Below are 25,978 nucleotides of genomic sequence, written 5' to 3'. Positions count from 1 at the left end.
GGTTTCATACCTTCACTGTCCATTAGTGCATGAGTGTCAAACTGGTTTGGCCCCCTGGGCTGGATCTGAACTACTGGGCTTCTTGTGGGCTGGATCCAGATTGTAGGACTTCACAGCTGGATCCAGACTTATCTCTCATGATGGGACAAGCATTGACACCTGAATTCATATTCTCAGCCAACTCCAAACACATTTTTCACTTGAGAGGAAGCAGTATAGTCCAGTATGTAAGGCAAGGGACTGCAAGTCAGGTGAGCTATTTCCAGCTCTGACAAAGTCTTACCATTTGTGTATGCATGTGCTAAGTCAAAATTTGGAAATTCAACAAAGGTTAGTTGTCTACACTGTCAGGTGCCTACACTGAAGTATTCTTTCTATGGACGTTTCAAAGTGCAGGTCTTCTACCCTGAAGAGCGATACTGTAAACACAACGAGGGTCTTCAAGGTCCAGAGTCAATACACTCAACTGCGAGAAAAAGGTATCTCTTCTAACTATCCTCACTGCATCCAAAGGAAGTGCTTATTCCTCAAAGAACAAGTACATCTTGTTTCCCATCCCCAGGTAGATTAAAAGCTTATTCCCTTACCTTTGCACTTTTTACCATCTCCTGTATAGGGAGGGATGCAAGTACATACATAGGAGCCATTTGTATTAAGGCAAGAAGCATGCTCATCACAGTCTGAGCCAACAGCACACTCATCAACATCTGGAAAAATAAATGTTTCTAGAGTAAATAACTGTAATAAACATCAGCTCTAAATTTACATTGCCCTAAATATCTGGCGAAATCATTTAAAATGGTATCAGTAAAAGCCTACCATTAGCGCTTCTTTGACAAACTATAACAAACCAACATAAAAAAAGAACAAAAAAAATGTAATGCCTGTGGTTCAGAGCAAAATATTTTATTTAATATAAAATAAAATATAGAAAATATGCTGGAAAAATAGAAAAGGTCCTTTACTCCCTATGCAGCACATGATCTGATCAGTCTTTTTATGCCAGTCATTTTGATTTCAGGAGGGTAAATGAACTGGAAATTTAATTCATGCTGAGAAAGAAGAGTTTTGTAATAGTTTGGGCAAAGACTTTCCCTTTGTCTGGAAAGCTCTTCCTGTCTTAGCTGTCCTGTCTATCACAAGGATAAGACAGCTTAGCATGGAGGGCAAAGTACAGAAAGTTACTACATTACAAGATGGCTGAGATGTGTAGAGTTGTTAGAGATTCAAATGAGATCAAAAGGCAATATTAAGGGTAATTATGTGTATGATGATAGTGCCTATGACCCTCAATCAGTGATCAAGACCCCACTGTGCGAGGTGTTGTACTAACATATATAGACAAAAAAAAAGGACAGTGCCTTTTCCAGCTTCTTTCATTTCAAATTTTAGCTTTCTGCACTACAGCAGGGGTTGTCAACAAGGGGTATGCACCCATAGGGGTACTTGAAAAGGTGATACGGGGTACACACAAGCAGGCAGGGATGGAGCAAGGTGGCGGGGAGGCAAGGGCAGTGGCATCCCTCTGTGCATGGATGTGGGGCAGGTGTGCTCACGCAAGGTGGCCAACAATGCCACCCACCATCCCATGCTGTCATTTACCACCCTGTGTCACCACCACCAAGGAGCAGGGCCGGGGGGGCAAAGTTAGTGGTGCCCCTTTGCAGGCTGCACAGGTGTTGCTCAGCCAGTGGTTCCACGGGCTGCTGCCGGGTGGTGTGCAACTGGCCCAGCACGAAGCCCGTCAGCAGCCTGCGGAGCCGCAGTGCAACCAGCCATGTGAAAGTGGGGTGTGGTGGTGGTGCAGGGTGGTGGGTGGCAGTGGGTGGCAGCGGTGGCCCCATGCAAGCCCCACCCCCCTGCATCCAGCTGCCACCACCAGAAGGGGTACACTTGTTAAAAAAGCTTGAAAACTCCTGCACTAGAGAAATGTGCTTGGGATACAAAGGGAGTCCTAAGCTTTGGGAGGCAATTTGAAAAACCATCTCATTGAAAAATTCCCAATATCAGGGATTATTCCTTATACATGCCAGATGTTCATAACAATTCTTCATTAAAAACCTATCAAACTGGGCAGATGTTGCAGGGAATCCAAGAAATGTGAACATGCAGCTAGGGTTATTGTAAACAAAACATATATCAATTGCTGTGCAAACAACGCAATGAAACAGGAGTATCTCAACAACAAACAAAAACAAATCCAGCCAATGAGTAGAGAGTTTCAACTGTTTAAACAGTCCACTGCAAAAAATAGTTCTAAAACGAAAGAAATTTCATACTGATACCCACAGAAGAGAAACATAGATAAAACAAACAAGGGCTGTGACTCTCCTATGTCTTGCACGCTATGCAGCCACTTACATTTTCACAGATTTAAAACAGTACTAAATCATAAAGCTGGCATTGATTTTCCATTGCTCTAAAGTCATTTACATTAGGTCAGAGAGCACATAAAACATAATACCTATGATTGGGCTCACATTTTACAACCACTTTAAATTGGTACAAAATCCTGCACAGGTCACAGGGAAATAGGGGAAATTGGGCATGTAGTGTTTCCTATGCAACTTACAGATTCATTTTACACAAGTGAAAAAGTACAAAGCAGTGGAAGATTAGATCCCCTGTCCCTCTGGTGTGGAATTGCAGGTCTTGAGATAGGTCAGACAGGATGCATGTTAGAGTACTGGGTATTGTCTGAGATAATTTTAGAGCCATTGGCTATTATTTTTCAGGGCTTGTTGATATCAGGTAGAGTCTTGGATGATTGGAAAAGGGCAAATGCAGTGTTCATTTTTAAGAAAGGGAAGGAAGGATCTAGGAAACTACAGAAAGGTCATGATTTGATTTTGACTTTGATACTTAGAAAGATCAGGGAGCAAAAGATTAGGAAGAACTTTGACTTGGAGGGTGCTTAAGTGCTGGAGCAGCACTGGAATCTAGGAAATTTGAGGAGTCTCCACACTTAAACCAACACTTGGCTGGCATGGTTTTATCAAGGATTAATGTGTGTGTCATCCTCCCTGCAGCAGGGGTACAGGTTTAGACTAGATCAGGGGTCAGCAACATATGGCTCGTGGGCCAGATCTGGCTCACAGAACCACTGGATTCAGCCTGCTGAGCCCAAGGGCACCTGTGCTGGAACATGGCAAGGAGGAGCTGCATCAAAGCTGAGCAGTTGGAAGCCACACCTGGGCTACTGTTTTTCTCCCCTGCTTCCCCTCCTCCTGGTGGCAGCATGGGTGCAGTTTCCAGCAGACAGAGAGCCGTGTCCAGGCCAGGAAGCTGGAAGCCACACTTGTGCTGCATCTGGGAGGTAGGAAGAGAAGGCAGGGGAGCAGGAAGAAGCAGCAATGGCAGCACAGATGCAGCTCCCGGCTTTCTTGCCCTGGTGCAGGCAAAGCCACTTGGCTGTGTCAGAACAGAGCAGGGTTGTTCTGGCCTACAGCTTGAAAAGGTTCCTGACTTCCTGAGGTCCCTTCCAGCCTTGCTTTTCTATGATTTTATGACTTAGATAAGGGGCAGGCAATTATTTGGGCCTGACAGCCACATGGGGAGTTTTGATGAGCTGTCAAAAGCTAGGTCAGAGTGCATCCCCTCCACCCCCCATACAACAACTCATCAGAACTTCCTAGGAGGCTGTGGGTGGGTGGGGAGCAGTGTTTAAAAGTGGGAGGAGTGGACAAGGCTGGGATCAAGGGACCCAGTCATGGGATAGTGACAGCTCCAGGCCTGGGGTCTGGACCTTCAGCCCGGGCTTGCTCCCTACATGCCCCTACCCTCTGTGGGGGGGGTAGGGGTGGGGGCAGAGGATTATGGGGGGGCAGTGCATGTGCATGTGAGTGAGGAGGGGGAGTTGCTCGGGCACTAGGTCCCAGGAGCCTGCCATGGGTAAAGGGTGGGGGCAGGGAACATATGGAGGAGAGCTCCCCTGGGCAGTGTGGTCCATGCTGTTCCCACGGCACTCCTCATGGGGCTGAGCCCCACCTTCTCCTGCAGGGGCAGCCCACATCACACTCCCACTGGTGCCCACCACCTGGCCAGGTGCTGCTATGCTCCCCCTGCTTCCAGGGGCAGCTCCTGTTCCTGATGTTGCCCCTGCTGCACTGCATCGCATCAGGCAGGCAGGCAGTTTCAGCTGGGTGGCTCTTGGCCCAGTGTGCAGGGCTCTGGCTCCAGTTCCTGGGAAGGCGGCCAGGAGCTGAAGCCAGAGCCCCATGTGCTGGGGCAGGAACTGCTTGGCTGAAGCTACTCATCTGGAGCAGTGTGGTGCAACATAGGCAAGTTCAGGAGCTGGAGCCAGTGCTGGAGGTGGGGGGCAAAAAGCAACATCCAGCTGCAGCCACACTGGTAACAGCCTGCCAGAAGCTGTGCATGCTGGTCGGGGCCAGGCTGTGGGCACCAGTGGGAGCCCAGTGCTGGCTGCCCTGATGCAAGTGGGTGGGCTGGCCCCATGCACAGCACTGCAGGGACAGCTGCAGGCCAGTCCAGTCACCTGGTGGGTCAAGATCTGGCCTGCAGGCCACATTTTGCCCATCCCTGACTTAGACCTTGAGTTCTTGAGGGGCTGTGAGACAGCCCATATTCTTGAGAACTTGCCAGAAATGTACCTGTTACCCCAAGCTTTCTCCGTGAGGGAGGTGGTGGTGAGGGGATAATCTGATACAGGGTGAATTCAGTTTTGAGGCTCTGAAGGAGGTTGCGTTGTGCCAGAGAAGGCCTACTGTAAAGGGAACTTTTACTGGAATGAAAGGTTTTCAGCTTTGTTCTTAATACCTACTTCATTTTTTATAACAACAAGTCCAGAGTGTGAGAAGAGTACTATGAAAACTTCAATAAAACAAACAATTCAGTTGCCCTCAAGTGGGGCCGTATCTTGCAAGTCATTCTAAACTCCCATAAAGTCAGTGGGAGTTCTGAGAGAGGAAGAGCAGCAGGATTTAGCCCACAGCCATGAACAATACAACCACCTAGATGACACATCTCACCAAGACAAGACGGCGAAATGCCATTCCAACTTCCACTGTCAGTGCAGAACATCCTGGAATCTCCCAGTAAATAATACCCATTATTGCACTGGTAGGTAACCGTGCTGCCAGCAAAGAAGTCCTCAGAGGAATAAAATCCATGTTCTAAAGGTGGAGGCACTCCACAGCTGATCCCTGAAAGACGGGTGAGGAAGGAGAGCATGAATATGCTGGCCCATCAGACACTCCATGAAACACCTCTTAGTGCCAGAGCAACTAGCACAAGATTCAACTTCAGAAGAAATTTCAATGCCTGAACTCAGAGGAGCTACACCAGGGGCGAACTTGGGGTGCAGACAGAAGTGCAGCTCTCTGCTGTAACTCAGAATGCTTTGCAGGAAGTGTTCTGAGTTACAACGATCCTAGGGGGAGGGGAATCTAGCTGCTGGCTGGGAGCCTGCAGACAGTTTCCCCTAGTAATGACCTCTCCTCCTTGCCAGGCCACACTGGTTTTCAGAATGGGAGGAGGGAAAGGAAACAGAGGGAGTTAAACCTAGGGTTTTTTCAGCCCCCCATTGGAAGGTGGGGCAGGTAAACTGAATTCACGTGCCTCACCCTCTGGTGCTGGCTGGGGAACCCCTAGAGTGGGCTCCTTTCCCCCACTTCCATTCTGAAAAGGGCTCGTAAGCTGGCAGGCAGCGCAGACACAAATTATAGAAGACAGTTTGTTTTGAAACATCTTCATCTGAACCCTCATGCAATGAGGGGTAACATTTTCACATAGTTGGCCATTTTTGAAGTGCTCTGCAGCCATGCACTTGTGTTTGGTCACAGCTATAGCCCACTTCCTGTGGCCAGATTGGATGAAAATTGTCACTTCTTTCTGTGCCCTTCATTTGTGAGCTTTAACTTTTACTGCCCCACTCAGGAAAGAACAAAAGAGGAACTGGAAAATAAATTAAAGTAAGACTATCTGGGCTCTTGTGTGCACACGCGTGTGTTAGAGATTGTACTATCAGCAAGAAGCAAGTTTCTAATTATGGCCTGGGAATAAAAAATGCACACTAAAGACTAGGGTGCAAAAGCCTGTTGGGATTGACTCACTTTCTCCTCATCTGAAAATGTCAGTGTAAATAAAATGCTCGAAAAAAATCACACATTTACCAACCATCAAGATTGAAAACTTCCGTTTCTCAACAGAACTACATTAATAGCTTCAAAACAAGTGTTTCCATACAGCCATGGCAAGTGTGTTTTAACTGTGATATAATGGGTTACTTCTCAAAGTAAGTTGGTAAATGAATAGTTTGCTCCTGCCACCAGCAATAAGCCAAGCTGGGGCTCTGTGGACCCACGTGCAGCCTCCCAGCTGCTTACCACAGCCGGCTTGGGACCCTGCTGCAGCTGCTTGTGCAGCCTGCCTGCTTAGGGATGGCTTGAAACTGCGGCTTAATTACCCTGATTAAGCCCAAGGAAGTCATTAATCCATGCTTAATAAAGTGTGGATTAATGGCTTCCCCAGACTTAATCAGGGTAATTGAGCTGCAGTTTCAGGCCATCTAGGAATATGTAGGGAGGGGTGGGATTGTTATGGCCACTTGGCCAATCACAGGCATGGGGGGACTTCACCACGCTCAGTCTGTGAAAATGGCTGCCAGCCCCAGGATCTGCCCAAGAAATTGGCCAGCCACCCCCTTGAGTTCAATAGACCCTTATCTATATGGCACAATGCCATGCAGAAATACCTGATCTAGCTCTTTCAGAACAGTTACCTTCCAAATGAAACTATTTGTAATAGTTAAGAGAATAGCTAAACTGCGTTTTTCAGTGAATTTTTCCCAGTTCACAAAGACAGATGTGTAATGTGTCTAACTCTTAGCCTGTGAATAGTCACAATTATAGAAATGTGAAATAACAAAGGCAAAAAGGAGCCTGGAGTTGGGAAAATGGGAACCAGAAGAGACAGACAGGACATATTATGTTTTAACAGGTCTGATCTTTTAACAGATCATTTAGGTACTTTCTGTGGCATTACTTTTATTCACATATAACCATTCCAATGTCATGACTCAGATTTAAAAGCAATCCATTTCAGTGATATTTAAACATAATGCAGATGCTGTAGCTTTTCCTCAGAAGAGTTTATGCTCAGAAGCCTCCACCGAGTGAAGGTGTTCAGAATATGATGGCTCTGATCATGATGTACTAATTTCTGTCAGACTTGGCTATCAACAAACCTACCTTTCAATCTTCAAAAGGAAAAGGGGAGCTGCTGCTTTGGAGTATAAGCTGTTAAGTGCTAGGTCTGCAAGCCCCTGTAGCAAGTTACTTAAATCACTTTAACTTTGAACCTAAATGAAACAGGGTTAGTGATGCAATGGCTGTGCTACCCTTGTATTGCTACAGAACAATTTGACATAGATACGCAACTGTTACATCTGCCTACATCATCAATCATCATTTTTAGCAACAAAGGGCAGCAGAATGTGGCTGTATGTCATTATGAACCTGATAGAGTAAAATATTTAAGCACAAGTTTATCTTTAACACGGTACATACATATTTGAATAAGAATGGACTTAAGTTGTGCTTAACTGCTTTGCTGAATGAGGGCTGCTAAGACCCACACAGAAGCCAAAATTTTTGAAGCCTGGTTTGTGACCGATGCTTTAACCTGCTACGCCTACAGTATGCTAGGATGAACTACTTACTTTCACAGCGTGGAAGAGGTCGAGTCCATTGTCCCAAATTTAGACAGTGCTGGACAGAGTTCCCTACTATCTGGAAGCCTGGGTCACAGAAAAGGCTCACTTTTGACCCTGGCTTTAAATCAGTCGATAAGGTCCGCAGATGAGGTATGGATCCTTCTAAGGATGGGCAATCTGAGGAAAAAGATGCATGCATGCAGAGCTACTGATGTTGCCTTGAATCAGAACTTTTTACTCTTTGAACACTGGATGCTGTGTGAGCTTATGTAGTGATGATAACCCTGAAGAGAGGTATACTTAATATGCTATCTTGTACTCAGATTCACAGAGCTTCACAGTACCTCAACACTTTAGAACTGAATACATTTCTGAGCAAAAAGAAGAGAAATCAGATACTAGAACAGATTCCAATTGCTGTTAGCATGAATGACCAGAACAATCTTCTATCTGACTCAATATCAATTTTCACTCTTTCAACATCCCAATACAGGAAACCATAAATCTCTGTATGTGATTCTAATGACCTTTTGTTACAAAACACTGGAATTTTAGGAATGAAGACTGGATGTTCCAGCCATTAAATTATCAAAATAAATCATTCCAAGCCAGCAGGGCAGGGGTCACAATATAACACATTTAACCTTATAAACAGAATCATTACAATATTACATTGAACAAAAACAGTTCTAAGAGATAAAGTTCTAACCAGCACAAAATATACTGTTGTAATCTATCTTCACTCTTCCAACAACCCCAGGCAGGAAGTCAGGCCAAGCAAATACATTTCCTTTTTGGAGTTCCTCTGGACAGGAAGTAGCCAGGGACTTTACCTAAGGATTCAAAACAAGTGGTTAGATATATCTGGCTGACTACTCAGCAAGCCTGGCAGGAAAAGAATTAAAGCAAAATTTTCCTCTCGTATATGCATGGCAGTCCTGAACCTAGAGTTTTGATCCTAAGCTTGCTGAGCTGAAGAGAATCTTTTCATTGATTTGAGTAGTCTCATGGGTATTCTGCTTCATTTACATGTCTGCATTTTCTACCATCATCAATGCAAAGGCAAAAGAGTGAAGTCATGTGCTGCTGGGTGGACCTGTGTACTGTCCTAACATTTAAAAATAATAACTGTTCCTTTTAATTGCAGCTGTCTATTTGGAAGAACAGCATATTTTCCTCACTAACAGGCAGATAAGGGAAAAAAATCAGAACAGATGATCTCAAGCGTCTGAAGAAGAAAAATCTAACAATAAGAGGAAGCAGGAGCTGAATTTAGAAGAGCTACAGTCCTGACATGCTTGTATTTCTTCACATCTAGTTTAAGGACAAGAAACATGACAAGAGTTTTCTGAAATTCCTGACTAAAGCAACACTATTGTGTGACACCATTGGTTAGACAGACATATTCTAAAATAAATGGGAATCCTAACACTATTGTTAATAGGAGAACTAGTTCCCATCTAACTAAGAACTGGGTACAAAACTGGAATGCCAGGGAAAATGGCAAGAAGGCCATTTAGCAAAAGGAATGCCTCTGTTCCTAGAACAAAGAACAGAGGTGTTTACAAATATTATGACAGAACAGTCTTCCATTAATTAAATATGCATTTTGGCCAACCTGTAAGAGGAATAGGACAACTTCAATAGAAAAGAGTTTTACTGAAGTATTAAAACTTTTTTGCTTCACTACCATAATGTCAAACCTCTTACTTTCGATAAAACTAAGAGGTAAAATGGAGCGAAATACTCACTCTGTTCCTTTTTATCATGTAGTAAACTATTAATGTGCCAAAGTGCTGACTGCATCATCTTGGGGACGGGCTAGCTTTTGTTATATGTGCAGGAGGATTTTGGATAAGTAAATCTTGAACTGATTGAGGAACTTGGTAATAGAAGTGGCTCTTTGAATTAGTTTGCATTGCATTCACTCTTTCCACTGCAATTCACAAGTTAAGGAATGAAATGGGCTCTTTCAGTGGCAGTGCACAGTATAAAAGGTGTTATTATTTAGTGTAACACCATAACTTCGCTGTAAAGGCACCATGCAGAATATCACAGTGCTCCCTGGATGGCCTCCAGCAGAAATATTACTCCTAGCCAAGCAGCTGTTTAAAATGATGCATGACCTAAAGACGACAAATATGCAGTAAAATGATAATTAGAAGCTTCCTGCCTTTCAATATATTAAAGAGGTAAGTGTCTGCCTGCGAGAAGATGGTTATTTAATGAACAGAATGTGTTAATAATTAACCTCCTGTGTCTGCTTCCCATTCCGCATTTGAGTGGAAGTGTGGTGGAGGAACAGTTCTGATCGCCATTCTAAAGACCAGATAAGAATTGTGAAGAATACAAAGAAGAAACCACGGGGTAGGTGTGCCTTAACATACATATGGCAACCCAACCACTCACAAGGGATAGCTGTAAGTCTGAAGTGGTTAGAAGAACAGGCATGCAGGCCCAGCGGCTTGCATGAAATGGGTGCCTGGCCTCGTCCCGTTTCTGATGAATAAGGATACATAAAAACGTAAATGAAATTTTACCCTACAGTCAGACTAGTACAGACAGTGGGTTTTTTTGCCTTCCTCTATAGTGGGGAGTGTGGCCCTCTCCCCTCACAGCAGCAGGACACGGTCTATGTTTGTCTCTCTACTTTACCTGTGGCAGGTTATGTAGTGCAAAAGGGTTCATTGTGTAATTTTAGTAGCAGGCTAGAAAAGGATTTGTGTAGGCTGGTTTGAATAGGGATAATCCTGCCTCAGGCAGGGAGTTGGACTAGATGACCTCCAGAGGTCCCTTCCAACCCTACTTTTCTATGATTTTATGCCTTAAACTCTAGCATAAAAAATAACTGTGATATAAACAGAGACATGGAAGATGATTTACTATTTGAAGCTCTAATAACGAAGAGGTAAAAAGTTTATGGGAAGTTTACTCGACAAATTTCCCTGTCTTCATCTTACATCTGTCTTCTATCATTAAGACCCTGGATTTCTGTGCATACCCCAGTGAAGGGTCAGATTTTTCAAAAGCACTCTTCACTGACCCCTCTCTGTTTCTGCTCAACTCTATGGCTGTGCCCATATAAGCAAGGGCATGTTGTTTGTGGCACCACAAACCTCTTTGTGGTGCTACAAACTGCACATGGGGAGTGTCTAAATGTGCCCCATACTGCAAATTTGCACCACGCAGCCAAAATTTGCTACTAGGAAATCCTGGTAGTAAAACAAAGCACAGGGAAAAAATACAGTGCAGTGCATGTGATGGGAACGTGTGCCCAAAAACATGGAGGAATAATCCTCCAGGGAGATTAAGGAGTGTCTTCACTTCCAGTTGTGCCCTGGCTCCTCCAGCATGCTGGGAGCCAGGCATGGATAGTTTGCCCAAAGTGGGACAATTTGTCCCTCCATGAAGCTCATGAATAGGTGCATGTGGTGCAGCAAAAAGCAGCAGCACAAATTTGTGCTGCTACTATTTTTGCCACTGCACTCGCATGCCCCTGCACAGTTGGACTATAACACTCAGCAGAACATAAACTGGGGCAGAAAATCTGGGTTATTTTGAATGCCAGAGGTGTAGTCAAATGGCAAAATTAAAGCTTTCTTTCCTTTTCTTCATTTCCTGTAACTTTTAGAAGTCCCCCAACAGAGGGATTGATCTGATTCCCATCAACTTCTGCAGGAGTTGAATGTGACACTGTAAGATACCAAAGCATTAACATTGATTTGTTCCTTTGCTCTGAGCCAGCCAAAATTCTAAACAAGCATTCACCTGTTCCAGGGAGAGGACATAATCCCAGATGTTAAGCTGGCTAATAGAGCCCACAAAAGACTCAGCTGGATTAAATCCTTCTCCTCTCTGGTCTTGATCCTGGCCAAGCACAAGTGCACCACCACCTAAGAAGGAAGACAAATGGTCCTGAGAAGAAGTTGCTGTTGTTTAAAGAAGAAAAGTATTTTCAAGAAAAAGCTGTCTTGTACACGGGGACACCACAGCAGCTGATAATCAAGTTGCAAAGCAATTTTTATTAACTAAACCGTGTTGTTAACTGGGGATACTTTAAATAGATGTTTCAGAAGTGCACCTCCTTTTGAAAATTAATCTAGGATTTATCACAAAGCATGTACAAGTACAGCTAATAATGTAATTAGGAATTATTAACTGGCTTAACAAAGTTCATGGTATCTAGGTATTTTATAATTTTCCTTATCAATGTATTAAAACTGTTAAAAGCCTTTAAAAATATCACACATGAGTAATGTACCATGCAAGTTAATTTACTTTTACCTCATTTAACTGGAGCACAGCAAACGGGAACATTTGGTATCTATGACCATGTGCATGATGGTATGAGTGTGTGCTCATTCTTTAGAATAACCACAATGCATTTGGAAATAAAAGGACAGAACAAAACTGCATACAAGGGCTATGATTAGACATGTGACCCTACCTTTAAGATGAGTTTTCTTAAATTCTAAAACACTGCACGATTCCTGCAGTTCATGAAGTTAAAGCATTTTAAATTATCAATTCTCCTCTCCAGAAAGTGATCCAAAATGGATTTTTTGCTACTCTTTGGCTACTCTCTGAGATGATGCGTTACAGGTCCCCTTGTGACAGTTTACAACTGCAGCTGTTTTGAATAGTGCATTCTGCAATGATTGTATGCTTCATGGACTGTTAGCATCTTTAGTTTATATAAACAGGTGGTTGAGGGGTTTATCACCCTCCCCATTAAATCCTTAGAAATTCCTCAAGGTCCTAAATAAACTGGCAAAATAATAATTTCTTTCCCTAGCATAGGAAATAATGAAAGAAGCAGACATAAGAGTTCTGCCATTCACATTTAGGCTAACATACAAAAGTTTCCAAAACTGTCAAGACAAGATACTGATGCAATTAAATTCTAAGGACAGTCATACAAATGATGGGGAAATATAATATGTTTATTGCTAATTATGTTTTTAAACCAAACTCATGATTGAGTTTAACACTGACATCCAATTGTGAAATTTGTTCTCATTAAAATATCCCAGGGTCAGTTCAGCATGTTTCTTAAAAATATCTATAGGCAAGATTCTGGCACCCCTATTCAGGCTGTGTGAGGTATTCCTCTGCAAATATGCACTTCGGTTACAGTGAAACTACATGTAGAATGAAGGCTAGTCCCCCTGAAGAAGGATGCTATACCTGAATCAAACGTGGGATAAACAAATGCCGGCTCTGAAACACCACAAACTTGGTAATATTAAGAATGAGGCAATGGAATGAAGAAATATAAAGAAAACATACCAGGGATTTTTGAACCAACTGAGAGACCACTGCCTCCATCAGATAACTTCCCATCAATATATACTTTCCAGGCTCCATCTGTGCATGTCCAGGTGATTGCAATGTGATGCCACTTGCCATCGTTCATAGAAGGGCAATCTGTGATCTTTTCCTTTCCATTCACATAAAGAACCCACCTGCACGACGAAAAGACAGAAGGGGCATGTAACACATGTTTACTACTGCATATAATACCAGACAGGGTGATTCGCATCATACTTTTTAGAGAGGATCCTTAAAGTTAAGTTGTACACAGCATCTCAAAACCCATTGGTCATTCAGGGGGTCACAGCCAGTACTGGAACTAAAGTGAGGTGGGGGGAAGGGCATGGGGAAGACAATCAGGACAGTAGCCCCCCAGCACATACTTATGGGGTGTAGGGAAGGGCTGCAAAAATAGCAGCCACTGAAGCTGCTGGGTGGCTGCATGGCCACTACTGGCAGCCACTGCTGCCCTGCATGCTCCCACTGTACAGGATGCAGACCTCCCTTGTTATAGCTCTGGTCACAGAAATAAATAGGCCCAATAGTAAGCTGCCTTTTTTTTTTTTTGGTAAATATTACTTTAAATATATCTTTTATCCTTTGCAAAAATAGCCCAGGGAGAAATATTTTACCTTCTGCATATTACCTTTTTCTTCTTACATCGTTCTCTTTTATTAGCAAACAACTGGCAAAAGTAGTTTTGCAATTCAGGTCAGGGAGAAATATCATTCAGAAGGACCAGCTACAAAGTTTTCACTTAGATTCATTTGTGAACTTACCCAGGGAAAGGCACTGTTTGAGGATCCTCTCTATAAAGAATTATAAACATTTATAATCTTGAAAGGCGACAGTACTACTACAGGTTTATTTACCCATTGTAATCTGTTAACAGAAATGCGTTGTCACTTCCATTATCTACTGCATAAGAAATTGGAGTCCCATAATTAGTAGTGTCAGTGGATCTCATCCAGAAGGCACAGGTGATATTACCAAGTGATGGGAAAGTATTGTCAAGTATGACATACCCATAGATACCAGAAACTTCGAAATCCAGATTAAAACCAGAGGACTGTTCTGCAACAAACAAGTAGCATTTTCAGATCTGCAGTCTTACAAACACAGAAACAAATTAAACTAAACCTTATCAAATGCAATAAAACTAAACCACAACCAGTCTGCAAAATATTTGCTTTCCACTTCACTGAATTAGAAATAATATATTCTATTCTGAGGCCACTGTGTTTTCCTCTTCTTAAAAATACACCAGTAGACACCTTGAGCCCTCAACAGCTACAAAACATGCCAGATTCAAAGAAGCACAGTTAAAAAAATATGTAGGTTTCTCGTAAATAATGAGTCTTTCATAATCTTTTGCATGCCTTTCAGCCCTCTGCCAAACAACTAAGATGCCAGTCTGCCAATCCTCTATTATTCCCCTCTATTCAGTACTGGTGAGGCCATATCTGGAGTACTGTGTTCTGTTTTGGGTCCCCCACTACAGAAAGGATGTGGACAAATTGGAGACAGGCTAGCAGAGGGTGACAAAAATGGTGAGGGGGCTGGGGGACATGACTTCTGAGGAAAGAGTGAGGGAACTGGGCTTATTTAGTCTACAGAAGAGAAGATGGAAAGGGGATTTAATAGCAGCCCTCAACTACCTGAAGGGGAATTCAAAAGAGGATGGAGCTAGATTATTCTCAGTGGTGACAGATGACAGAACAAGGAGCAACAGTCTCAAGTTGCAGCAAGGGAAGTTTATGTTAGGTATTAGGGAAAATTTTCTCACTGGGAGGAACAGGTTAAACTGGAACAGGTTACTCAGAGAAGTGGTGGCATCTCCATCCTTGAAGGTTATTAAGACTCGGCTAGACAAAGCCTTGGTTGAGATGATCTAGTTGGGGATGGTCCTGCTTTGAGCAGGGGGTTGGACTAGATGACTTCCTGAGGTCACTTCCAACCCTCATTTTCTATGATTCTATGATCTTATAGCCAGAAGTCCCAAGGCACATCCCCACAAGCAGGAATGCTTGTTTCACTGGGGACAAGTAGCAGCAGCACACCCTGTGCTGCTACTGCTTATACCTGGGGAACACCCATGCCACGAACGTTCCAACACGCAGCATGTTATTCCAGGTAGGGTAGGGCCAACTCTGCTGGCCCCAGCAGCTTTACCTGGGGGCCTCAGAGCTGCAGCCATGGGGCTCCTGCAGCAGGGAGCCTGGCTGGCAGCTGGAGTGTGGCTCTGACCCTCTAAGCTCCAGTTTTGGGCAGCATGTCCTGCTGCTATATACACCACCCTGCTTTTTTAGGTGTGGGTTTTTTGACCTTGGGATCTCCTGGGGTTTGTGAGAGAGGTTTGGTGGTGGTTTGTTCTGTTATTTTTAGTTCCCTAAAGTACATGGTATTGCTATGGAATAGCTCTATTCAAAATACTGAAAAGTACTTTACAAAGTTAAAGTGATATTATGAGTCAAAGCAGTAACTATTATTCACTCATACAGCCGTAGTACTCACAAAGTTTTTGGTGGGATTAAGGAGATGAAGGATAAATGACTCCTCTTTTGTAAAGTTGCCAGAGGCCCTTTTACTTTCATCTTAAGATCCACAACATGTACATAAAATATCATCATTTTAAATGCTTGTATAAAAGACAAAACTGATCTCAGGTGTAACTCCAATGACATCAAAGAAGTTACTACAGCTTTAAACCTGGACTATTATTTTTGATGGTAGAAACTATGTTCTTTGCTACAACATCATCTCGGTTTCTGATACAGAGCACTACAAGCAATATATGAAATATAAAGAGCTAAGGGACAGATCCTTGAAAGGAATTAGGTGCTTAAATATGAGTTATATAACTAAATACTATGGTCAATACTATGGACAAATACTGGGCTTAAATAGCTGGACATGTGAAGTAAATCCAAAAGCTGAGCACACTGGGCTAGCTGCTGCATAGTAAAAGTCATATGGTATCAAGTGAGCCAGCGTAATTCTTATCCAGAGGCTCTGTCAAGCCACCTTTTGCTGACACTTTAGTCCTGTGTACCTGTTTCACACCTGCTGCCTGTAAAGCCAGGGGGACATTTACAAACGTACGAGTTCAAGGCATCCACACAGGTTGCTTGGTTTAAGCAGGGATTGGAATCACACTCATTGATGTTCACTTCACAATGCTGTCCCATGTACCCCGTCACACACAGACACCTGAGGAGGAAACCAAAATACTTTTCTATTTCGGCTGCTTTGATTACAGAAACACTGTCCATAATATGATGTTTGTTCAGAGACATCCTATTCAATGCTTGTCATCATTATATATATTACTTCTCTCATTGTAATAACACCAGGCCTGATTCTGAAAAGTGCTGTATACTCACAGCTCTCTCTTTAGAGATGGTGCTAGGCACCTCTAAGCAATAAGCTCATTGTTTACAGCTGTCTTCCATTACAGCCTAGGTCTGACATCAGCATACACAATTCTCACTGAAGTCAACAAGAGCTCAGACTGTGCTCCCAGGATCTGAGCCAGTACAGATAATTAAGCTGTTTTTCACTAAAAAGGAAAGACAAAAGCAATTCTGATGTCACATCTGACTATCTACTCCCTTCATTTTGACTCTGGCCATAACCTTTTTTCATAATAAAATATGGGAAGGCCTGACCAATGCCCGTATCTGTTGCTGCCCTACAACCCCAGAAAACTTAATACAGGGTCTACACAAAATAATCTTCATTGTACAATGCTCTTGTGGAAGTCAATCATCAAGCTCCCTTGTTGGTAAAAAGAACCTGGAGGAAAACCAATTATTTTCAGTAAAAGAGCATGCTGAAATTCCCACCTACTCTAATGGGTGGAATCCCGTCTACCTTTCATCTTCAACCTCCATGGATTCTCTTTGCTACTTCTCATACACTTTTAACAAAAGTTCACCCCATCACCTTTTTCAAAAATGAACACTTTGGGATGCACACTGATGATATATTTGGTGTATCAGCCCAACATGCTAACATGTTTGGAGAGCCTGCAGTAGATCTGGCTTTGCACATTACAGGAAATCAGTTACTGGTTCTTCACCTGAAGCTGTTGATATCATCTTTGCATGTAGCCCCATTCTTACACGGTCTGCTGAGACACTCATCAATGTTTTTTTCACACAAGGCACCAGTAAACCCAGAAGGGCACTTGCAATGAAAACTCCCGATCCTATCTTCACAAATAGCTTTGTTACGACATGGGTTTGAAAGGCATTCGTTCACTTCTGTTTCACAGTGAGAACCTGAGTAGAAAGAGGAAAGGTTACAGCTTTATTTTTAAGTAACAAAGTTACAAACTCTATTAGGAAGAGCTATTATGCAGTTTTCAGTTTTTGGTGCCTCTGACAAATCCCAAGACAATAAAAATGACAAAGAATCCTTTGGAAAACAGCAAACAACAAAGAGAAAACTACTGTGCTTTTTTCCCTCATTTGGTTATACTATATTGTTTGGGTTTATCTGTTGATGCAATTCCATGTACCTTCATTACATTTTGGAAATATAGGATATATAACATACCTAGGTGCTATCAACCATTTAAGGTGGACACTTGCAATAATATTAAAAAATACTGTGATCCAATGAGATCACTGGTATCATGCTGCAAATGGCAAAATAACAGATGACACTACAAGGTAAGAATCTGCCTGTTCACTGTCCTAAACCCCATGAATCTATGCTATGCATTCCCAGGAGGGAGCCACTAAATGCATCTTAAAATAACATCAGTCAGGAGCTGAGAGACTTTGAACAACTGATGAGCAATAAGGAGGAGTTGGGAAACCTTCCTACCATAGAAGTTAAGTTGGATCCCTTTCATTAAAACAAAGTTGGGATAGGGGGCAGAGGGGAACCCTACACGACTACCTAGAAGTTGAGTTGTGCAACAAGGCTGAAGCAACTATAAAATGTAAAATCTTAGCTCTGCAGCCACCTGGCCTATCCAATAAAGATACAGAAGCTCTGGAAAAAATGTTCTTTTATTTGACAGAAAGCAAAAAGTACTTGCAGAGATGAATGGGATGGGAGTGGGGTTCATTTTAACAAAGAAAGGGACAATTTGGCCCACAGAGCTACTATAAGGGATAAGTAACAGCAATACAACTTAACACTTAGAGAACCACTCATATTTCTTTACCCCTTTGCTCCAAGTCATGCAGTAATTTAAATAGCAAACATGGGAAGAGAAACTAAAACTCCTGAGTTCTGCACCTGAAGCCCTTAAACCTCAATGTCTCATAGACAGTCCAAATGTCCAAACCGGTGTTTAAGTCTATGAAGGCATCCCTGACTTGCACTGTCAATTTCAGTGAGTGTAAGGTCTTTAGCTAGCATTAGCAAAGGCTGAACCAATGAAGAAACGGAGCTGACCTGTGTATCCTTTTGTACATGTGCAGCGATAAGCACTGATGTCATCAACACAAAGTGCTCCATTCTGGCATGGGTTGGAGCTGCATTCGTTCACATCTTCTTCACACAGTGACCCTTCAAACAGTAATGGTTAAAAGACATGGTATATAGACTTTTGACAAATGAATGGGATGCAGTCTGTGGTGCCTAGTTTCAAAACCTCAGTGGCAAAATATCACTCATGTCATAAATTACTGAGATCAGGAGATAAAACTATGTACCTAACTGCCTCCTTGAGAACACCTGCAGAGACTTTCCATAGCCCTGCTGAGCCCTGGGAGACTGTCCACCGTTTTCCCCTGTATCATTTTAAACACATTAAGGATTTTTACTTAATTTTGATTTAAAAAGCTTATAGGCATCATATGATGAGGGGAAGGGACTGCTTTGGCGGGGAGTATTACTGTGTTTACCCAAATCCAAGATGAATTATAGTTTAAGACAACCCCCTTCCCAATATTTAAACTCTCTACAAGGAAAATTATAAATTCGTTATAATTTTCCATGTGTAAAATCTAATTAGTAGAAGGTCATCTTCAATTTGTCCTCCACACAGCTGTGGCAGGGAAAGCAGTGGCAGGGGGGAAGGGACCAAACCCCTGCCCTTTGCCCCCCTGCTGTGCTTGTGCCTGACCCCCTGCTGCCTGTCCTCCCTGCCATGTACAGTGCCTGCCCCCTGCCTTCTCATGTCTTGTCCCTCACACGCCTGTGCCTTCTCTCTTGCTGCCTGTCCCCAGAGCCTGCCTGTCACCCCCCTTTACCTGCCCTCCACCCCCTAGTGTCTGTTTCCCTCCTCCCTTGCCCCCCTTCACCTGCCAATTATCTTTGTATGGCTCCAGCACCAGCTCCGGCTCCAGGGGAGACATCAGTGACAGCCCCCATCTTGGTTCAGGCTGGCTAAGCAGAAATAGTGACAGCAGCTCCAGGCCTGGCTAGGTAAGGGCTCGAGCCACAGCCAGACCTCCCACAGCTGGGGGCAGGTAGGCTGCATGGTCTCTCCTGTGCACCCCCCACCTCACCATGGATCTCCCCCAAGCTTCCCCCTCTGTGCACACCCTTCCTCATCATACAAGCCACCCCAGCCCAGAGCAGGCAGTATATCAGCTGCTAACCAGTACTTTCCTGGCCCAGTACTCAAATCTAAGACAAGGCTTTTTTTACCCCTGTGTTCACTGGGGAAAAAAACCTTCTCTATCTTGGATTTGAGTAAATATGGTAGGTCTTTTTATACCTGCTCACAAGGCTTGGATGATAACATGTTCTCTATTTGATCATTCACTTTGTCTTTAAAAATTGCTAATTAAACCCACAACCTGACAAGGTGTGTAAACAGGTTCCAGCCCTGAAGCATGTGAGTGACCTCTCTGATTTCAGTGTTTGTGTATGTGGGAATTCAATAGCAACACTTTTCTGAAAAAAGAATAAAGGTGAAAGAAATATTAAGCACCTGCTCCTAGGCTGAAAGTTAGGTACCTGCCAGCATACCTTGCTTACAGCTTCCTCACAAGTACCTAGTTAATATTTCTTTCAGCTCCATTTTGTTTTCAGAATGGAAATCTTACAGGCATACCAACTAAAACGTTTCATGCTTCTTGAATAATAATCCTTCTGTTTTACAAACTATTCACATACACCCAAGATTTTCTCTGCCTAATGGGACAAATTCATCACTGCTATAATTCTACAGTCAGTGAAGAAATAAACATCAAGTTAATAGGTCTGTTTTACTTGTGCAACACAGAGCTGATGCCCTTTTAAAGACGTGTTATGGAGTAGTTAAATTACTCCAGTCACCTGTGTAGCCTGGCTGGCATTGGCAAATGAAGGCTGCAATGCCATCTTTGCAAACTCCATTGTTGAGGCAGGGAAAGGATTTGCACTCATCAATCTCTAGTTCACATTTTAAGCCTAAAATGGAAACAAAGTATGATTACATCTCAATCATAGGAGCAAAGAAATGGAATTAAATCACTGAAACACAGAGGTTGTGATTATTTAATTTGAAAAATACATCAGATTCATTAACAGTCTGGAGAACTAGACATTTCAGCCCATATGCTTTTCTATCCAATATAATGTTCCAAATGAACAGGTGAGAAAATGCTATCAGAAACATCGAGAACAGATCAGGCAGCACAATACTGCAGTATGATCAGCTCCACTACCTTAGTACTGTATATGTTATCACAGATAGCTGAAACAAGGATTCTTTTGATGATAGTGGACAAAATATCCAGCTGTTTTGGAGCAACTGGATGGCTCACACTGGTCAGAACAGGAAGGATTAATAGGATTAGCTGACTGCAGTATAAGTTTCTCAGCCCAGCTGTTTTCATCAGGTAGGATTCCAGACACACTCGCACTTGGTCTAAATATTGCTTCCGTGAAAGTTAACAGGAATTTTATTATTTACTTCAATCAGCGAGAAGCTTTTAAAAAAATTCATTTTTGACCTAAAGGAACACAGGCAAACATAATTCAACTGTAATGAAAAGATCCATTTCTTTGTTACAAATGTAGCGCAAATAATAATGAACAATCCATGATGAAGATTTCCATTAATTTAATTAGCCTGTGCTTTTTCTACTGAGACTGACCTATACCAGTTAATTACAATGGGAGATTCTACCTGCCCCATGTTATGACTGACCTTCTTCCTTCCCCCAATCCACTACATAATTTACCTGTATATCCAGCAGGACAGATGCAGATGTAACCACTTCCAAGCTGTTTACAAGTTCCATTATTATGGCATGGTTCCAGGAAACACTCATGAAAAACCTGTCAAAGTACAGAAAAAACTCATCAAAAAAAAATATGGCAAAGAATGAGTCTGACATACACTACATAGGCCAGTATGTATCCCACTGCCAAATAGAAGGCTATTTAATTATATCTAACAAGTTTCATGCAGCAATCTAGAACACTGACATACAATTTTATGTCTCCATATCTCTTATTTTACTTGTCTTCATTCACTGACTTGTCTGTTACTCTTGAGATTTTACTGTCTCTATATAGCATATGCATCTGTTGCTTGTTAATTTTCCATGATAATTTGTTAACATAAAACCTAAGTGACAGGCAGAATTACAAGATGATCATTAGTTACAATCTTCCATATCATTATTACAGCAGTAGCTTTCTTCATGCTGACTCCTATGTTAACAGCAATTGTTCTTTGCTCCAGAAGGGAAAGAATAAGTCATATGCTCATGCAGCTGAAGTTGTACATCCAGTATTTTTGAATGTTCCATTTAACAAATATTCAATAGATGTTTGCAGTACTTCCTCTATAGCTCTTTATATCAATGATAGTCATGTGGTGGCACATGTGGTGGCACTTAAATAAGGTCTTCCTATCACAGTTCTCTACCAGTTCTATTTCAATCTTCCCCCTTTCCACACAGACTAATCCTACCATCAGTCAATTGCAGTGAATGGCAGAGATAAGCTGGGGGGATTCTGTGGACTTCATGTGTCCCATAGATGCATTTTAGCCTCCTCTATTGACCACAGCAAACAAGACACAGATGTTTAATGAACTGAGGACTTTTGGAATCAAGGATTTTTTTGATGGTATCTTTTATTGGACCAACTGTATATCTGGGAGAGATTATTTTTAGATGTTGACATTCTAATTATTATTATACTATGATAAAAGGCTCTAATTCTGCAAAGCTGTTGAGCTTTTAACTTTAAGAAAAACAGTATTGCAATTAAATTCAGTGTGCTTGTTGAATCAGGTGTTAGTTGTCTCTCTACATATATTTTAGGTTAATGGCTCAGGCCCAGCTTATCATTAATTATTCTTGTTCATGGGACATGGCATCTCACAATCAAATCATAAAAGACTGCTACACTTGCAGCAATGAGGCTCTTTCCTCAAAACTCATCCTCACGGGAGTTGTCTCTACTCACATAAATAGTTCCATGCATTTCAGAGAGGCTAAACACAAGAAAAAGGGGTTGAAGAATGTGTTCTATAAGTTTCTTCTTATACCTCTTCTTAAATTTGTATGTACAGAAATACATAAATAAAAATAAATGCTTCACAATCAGGACCCTAGAACCTGATGGACTATTGTGAAAGATGGTGTTACAAAACAGATCAAAACAAAAGACCAACATGCTGACCACTATCAAAAGAGCTATATTTCAAATGTGGGGCAAGAAACTGGGTCCTCTTGTCTTAAAGTAATGGCTTAGTGACATTCTTTATGATAGGCTAAGATTGCCTTTGGCTATATCAAGTCCCTTTCTGCCCAAATCATTCTGTGATAGCAAAAGAATTGGAAAGAATGCTGTAGAAAAGCACTATTAAGTTACCATTTGGTACAAAAGGTTACTAGAAAATACAAATAGTTTTTGTGAAGGAAGCCATTACTCAGGAATGAAACATATATCCTGCAAATTTTGCTAGCTAGTGAGTTATACCTCACACTGCTTTAATCAAATAAAAGGGGCCCTCACAATAATTATTTCAGAGTGCTTCAGGAAATACACTCAGCAGCACAATTATGTTACAGAAATGCATTAGCCATTTAATATTTGTAGAAGATAATATGCTTCTTCAATTAAAGCCAACATTATTAAAAAATGTTGTGCTTGCCTGACTGCTGACTTTATACTGTTTGCTGATATTTTCTGGAGGGACTGGTACCATTACACTCTCCTCAGCTGCTGAGAAGGTAGAGCCAAAACCTGAACAGGGTATAAAGGAAAGCAACTGTTAATGCAATATTACAGGATCCTCACTGCATTGTAGTGATGCATTTAAAAATGCTACAGGGAAAGTGGATTTATGGGAATAAATCCCAAAACTTACAGTAACAACTTATTCAATTAAGCAACATCAGAATCAATAATAAATGAGGAGAGAGAACCAGGCACTGTAGCAAAGTCTTTTGTAAGATGCGTTTCCCAGACAGTCCTGATTTACAGCTTAGCTCATGAAATTAATCACTTTAGTTTCCACAGATCTACAGTAAAATTTTCACTGATTTCAAAGAAACTGGAATTTAGGCTCTGTTAGGGAGCCTAATGCAGAGTACACAGTCCCCCATTTCTGATAACAAAGAAGTAACTGGAGATTTACAGAAGTTTAGGGTTGGAAGGGACCTCATGAGACCATTGGGTCCAGCCCCCCTGCTCTGGGCAGGAATCAAAAGCAAGAGTTCAGCAGGCCAGGAGAAAATTACTTTGGAAGAAGAGTGAAGTGAATGTTGCCAAAAGAGGTAGCTTATTCTTCCTTTGGATGACTCCCAAACACATTAAGAGTCAGATCTGGCCACCTTTATGTCACATTCTTTGGAAAAAATGACTCAACTTACTTGAACAGTCTGTGATAGATCTGGCACCTATGATGGTAGTTGTTCCATAAAAGGGACAAGATAAGCAGTAGGACTTCCCTGGGTCTGGCTGGTAATAGTCTCTGGGGCAGGGGTGGCAAGGAAGTAAACCGCTGCGAGAGAACTCTCCTGCTGGACAAGGTACTGTAAAGGGCAAAAGAAAGCTCTGATGACTGGCTTCCAGTTACTGCTTACTTTCCCCACAGATAGGCACCAATAAACCATGAGAAATTTTCAACCAGAAGTTGTGCTTATTTCAACAAACATTAGCAAGTTAAGCATGGCTCTTGAAAACAGCTGCCACACACTCCCTGAAGGACTTGTAAGGCATAAACACAATAACATAGTGATGGGTGGGCAAGTGGAGTATAAGTCCCGGGCACTGCCTAAGGGAGTTGCCAGAATGGTCCTAGGGGGTACCTTACACTAACTTCCCCCATCCATCCTCCTGCACTCTGCACCTTCCTTGTAGTGGCTCTGGCTCTAGCAGTGGGGATGGTAGAAGAATAGCAACAGCGCACAGTTCAGGAGCCACCAGTAGGTTGCTGCTTCATGAGGAAATGTCACCTTTTCTTTACTGCCAAAAAAGCAGTATTTTTTTGGCCACTGACATTAGCAGAAAAGGAAAGTGATACCTCCCCCAGAAGCAGTTAACTTTTTGCCACTGTGTTTGCAGCACATCACTACCACCCATGGTACAGTTACTGCTGCATAAAAGTGTATTCAACAAGACCTAGGGACTACACTCACTTTGGCAACAAGAGTCTCTTCTTTCTTGCTACTGGACATGAACAAATGCTCACCGGATCCTTTTCAAAAAGGAAAGGTGAGCTGTACGCAGGAATGCATAGTAACTGTTATGCTCTAATTACTCTGTGTGCATGGGCCTGTACAGATACAGGTGAGCTAAAACACCCAAAATTAACCCTGGATGAAGAAGGGCTGAGGCTGAAGCCTTTTTAGAACATTTATATCACTACAGGCCTGGGAAAGATAGCAGTTCAAGCATAACAGGTGCTGCATGCTCTAGACTAGCAGCTCCCCTTCCCTTTTTGAAATGGCTCCCAGTGAACATTTGTGTATACCAGTGATTCTCAACCAAGATCTTGTCACATCTTAAGGGTGATGTGAAGTGTAAGGAGACAAATGCAGTGTTAGGAAATAAGCAGATCAACTAAGCAGATGAGTGCTGCCTAAGGCTTGTCTCTGAACAAACCCCCATCCCCACTATCAGGCACGTCTGCAAGGAAGTAAGCACTGTAATCTATAAATAACATTTTGGAACTGGGTGCCACTCAATTCACATAATTTATGTTCAGGTGCCTCAAATCCAATGAGGGGTGCCTTGATCCCAAAAAGGTTGAGTACCATTAATCTATACCTTCTGTTGACGCATCCAGATGAGCGCGCTTGTGCCTCTTGCCCCATCTCAAACCCCTTTAAGACAGGGTAAGAGACATGTGGGAACAAAAAAAAGCTCCCTGCACTGCAAGTTTGCAGCATGGGGAGAAAATCAGACCCCTGTATCCAGTGGTCAACCCTCCCCGCCCCCCCCCCCCCCCCCCCAAAAAAAGGGCTCCATAGAACAGTGGAGCAAGGCACAGTTCCAGACCGTACCTGGAGCCAGCAAGGAGTCAGTCCTCCACAAGAGATGCTCTGGTGTCAGCCAGAGCGTCTCTTTGCTGCTCCTGCTGCCCCTGGCCCCCAGCACTGCCCATGGTAAGTGAGGGAATGGGGGTAGGGAGGTGTGAGGGATGGCAGGGGGATGTGGTGGGGTTTGGGGAGTGGCAGGACTGTGGGGGGTGAGGGCCTGGCCCAGACCACTGCAGCTTGCTAGTCCGGCTTTGCACTGGAGCAGGTCGCATGGCTCTGGGAGGCATGTCCAATAGCCATGCCTCCTGGAGCTGTGTGACCCATTCTGGTGCAAAGCTGGACTAGTGAGCCACACGGGGCTAGGCCAGGTCCCACCGTGGGCCACCTCCATGCAGGCACAGTAGGGCAGAGGTGGGACCCAGTGCAGTGTGCGGGGACCACGTACTGGGCCCAGCTGGGTCCTGCTGGCCCTGGGGCTGCTTGTGCTGCCTGGCCAGGCCTGTCCTGCAGCACACCGCCAAAAGACCAGCTCAGCCAGACGGCAGAGGGGCCCCAGAGCCAGCAGAACCCGGCTGGGCTTGATATGCGATCCCCGAGA

At 42.9% G+C, this 25,978-nt stretch overlaps 1 protein-coding gene across 3 annotated transcripts in view; it reads right to left on the bottom strand.

The window, feature by feature from the left end:
- SVEP1 (sushi, von Willebrand factor type A, EGF and pentraxin domain containing 1) overlaps window positions 1-25,978 on the bottom strand; it is a 190,731-nt gene that overhangs the window by 53,011 nt on the left and 111,742 nt on the right. For 2 of the 3 annotated variants that reach the window (XM_090038832.1, XM_090038830.1), the window contains exons 19-32: window positions 23,770-23,931; window positions 23,049-23,140; window positions 21,121-21,217; window positions 20,231-20,344; window positions 18,398-18,511; window positions 17,067-17,268; window positions 16,038-16,195; window positions 13,858-14,059; window positions 12,962-13,137; window positions 11,441-11,565; window positions 8,382-8,505; window positions 7,679-7,849; window positions 4,989-5,162; window positions 588-707 (exon numbers count right to left, since the gene is read on the bottom strand). In XM_090038832.1, coding sequence (XP_089894958.1) covers window positions 588-707; window positions 4,989-5,162; window positions 7,679-7,849; window positions 8,382-8,505; window positions 11,441-11,565; window positions 12,962-13,137; window positions 13,858-14,059; window positions 16,038-16,195; window positions 17,067-17,268; window positions 18,398-18,511; window positions 20,231-20,344; window positions 21,121-21,217; window positions 23,049-23,140; window positions 23,770-23,931 — 2,031 coding nt within the window. The remainder of the gene's footprint in view (window positions 1-587; window positions 708-4,988; window positions 5,163-7,678; window positions 7,850-8,381; window positions 8,506-11,440; window positions 11,566-12,961; window positions 13,138-13,857; window positions 14,060-16,037; window positions 16,196-17,066; window positions 17,269-18,397; window positions 18,512-20,230; window positions 20,345-21,120; window positions 21,218-23,048; window positions 23,141-23,769; window positions 23,932-25,978) is intronic. The other variant, XM_090038831.1, reaches the window with a different exon arrangement.

The sequence above is a fragment of the Crocodylus siamensis genome, chromosome 3, assembly GCF_052110815.1.
Source record: "Crocodylus siamensis isolate JL-2025a chromosome 3, ASM5211081v1, whole genome shotgun sequence".
Lineage (NCBI taxonomy): Eukaryota > Metazoa > Chordata > Crocodylia > Crocodylidae > Crocodylus > Crocodylus siamensis.
The sequence above is the reverse complement of the archived record's forward strand: the minus strand, read 5'-3'. Positions and strand labels throughout refer to the sequence as shown.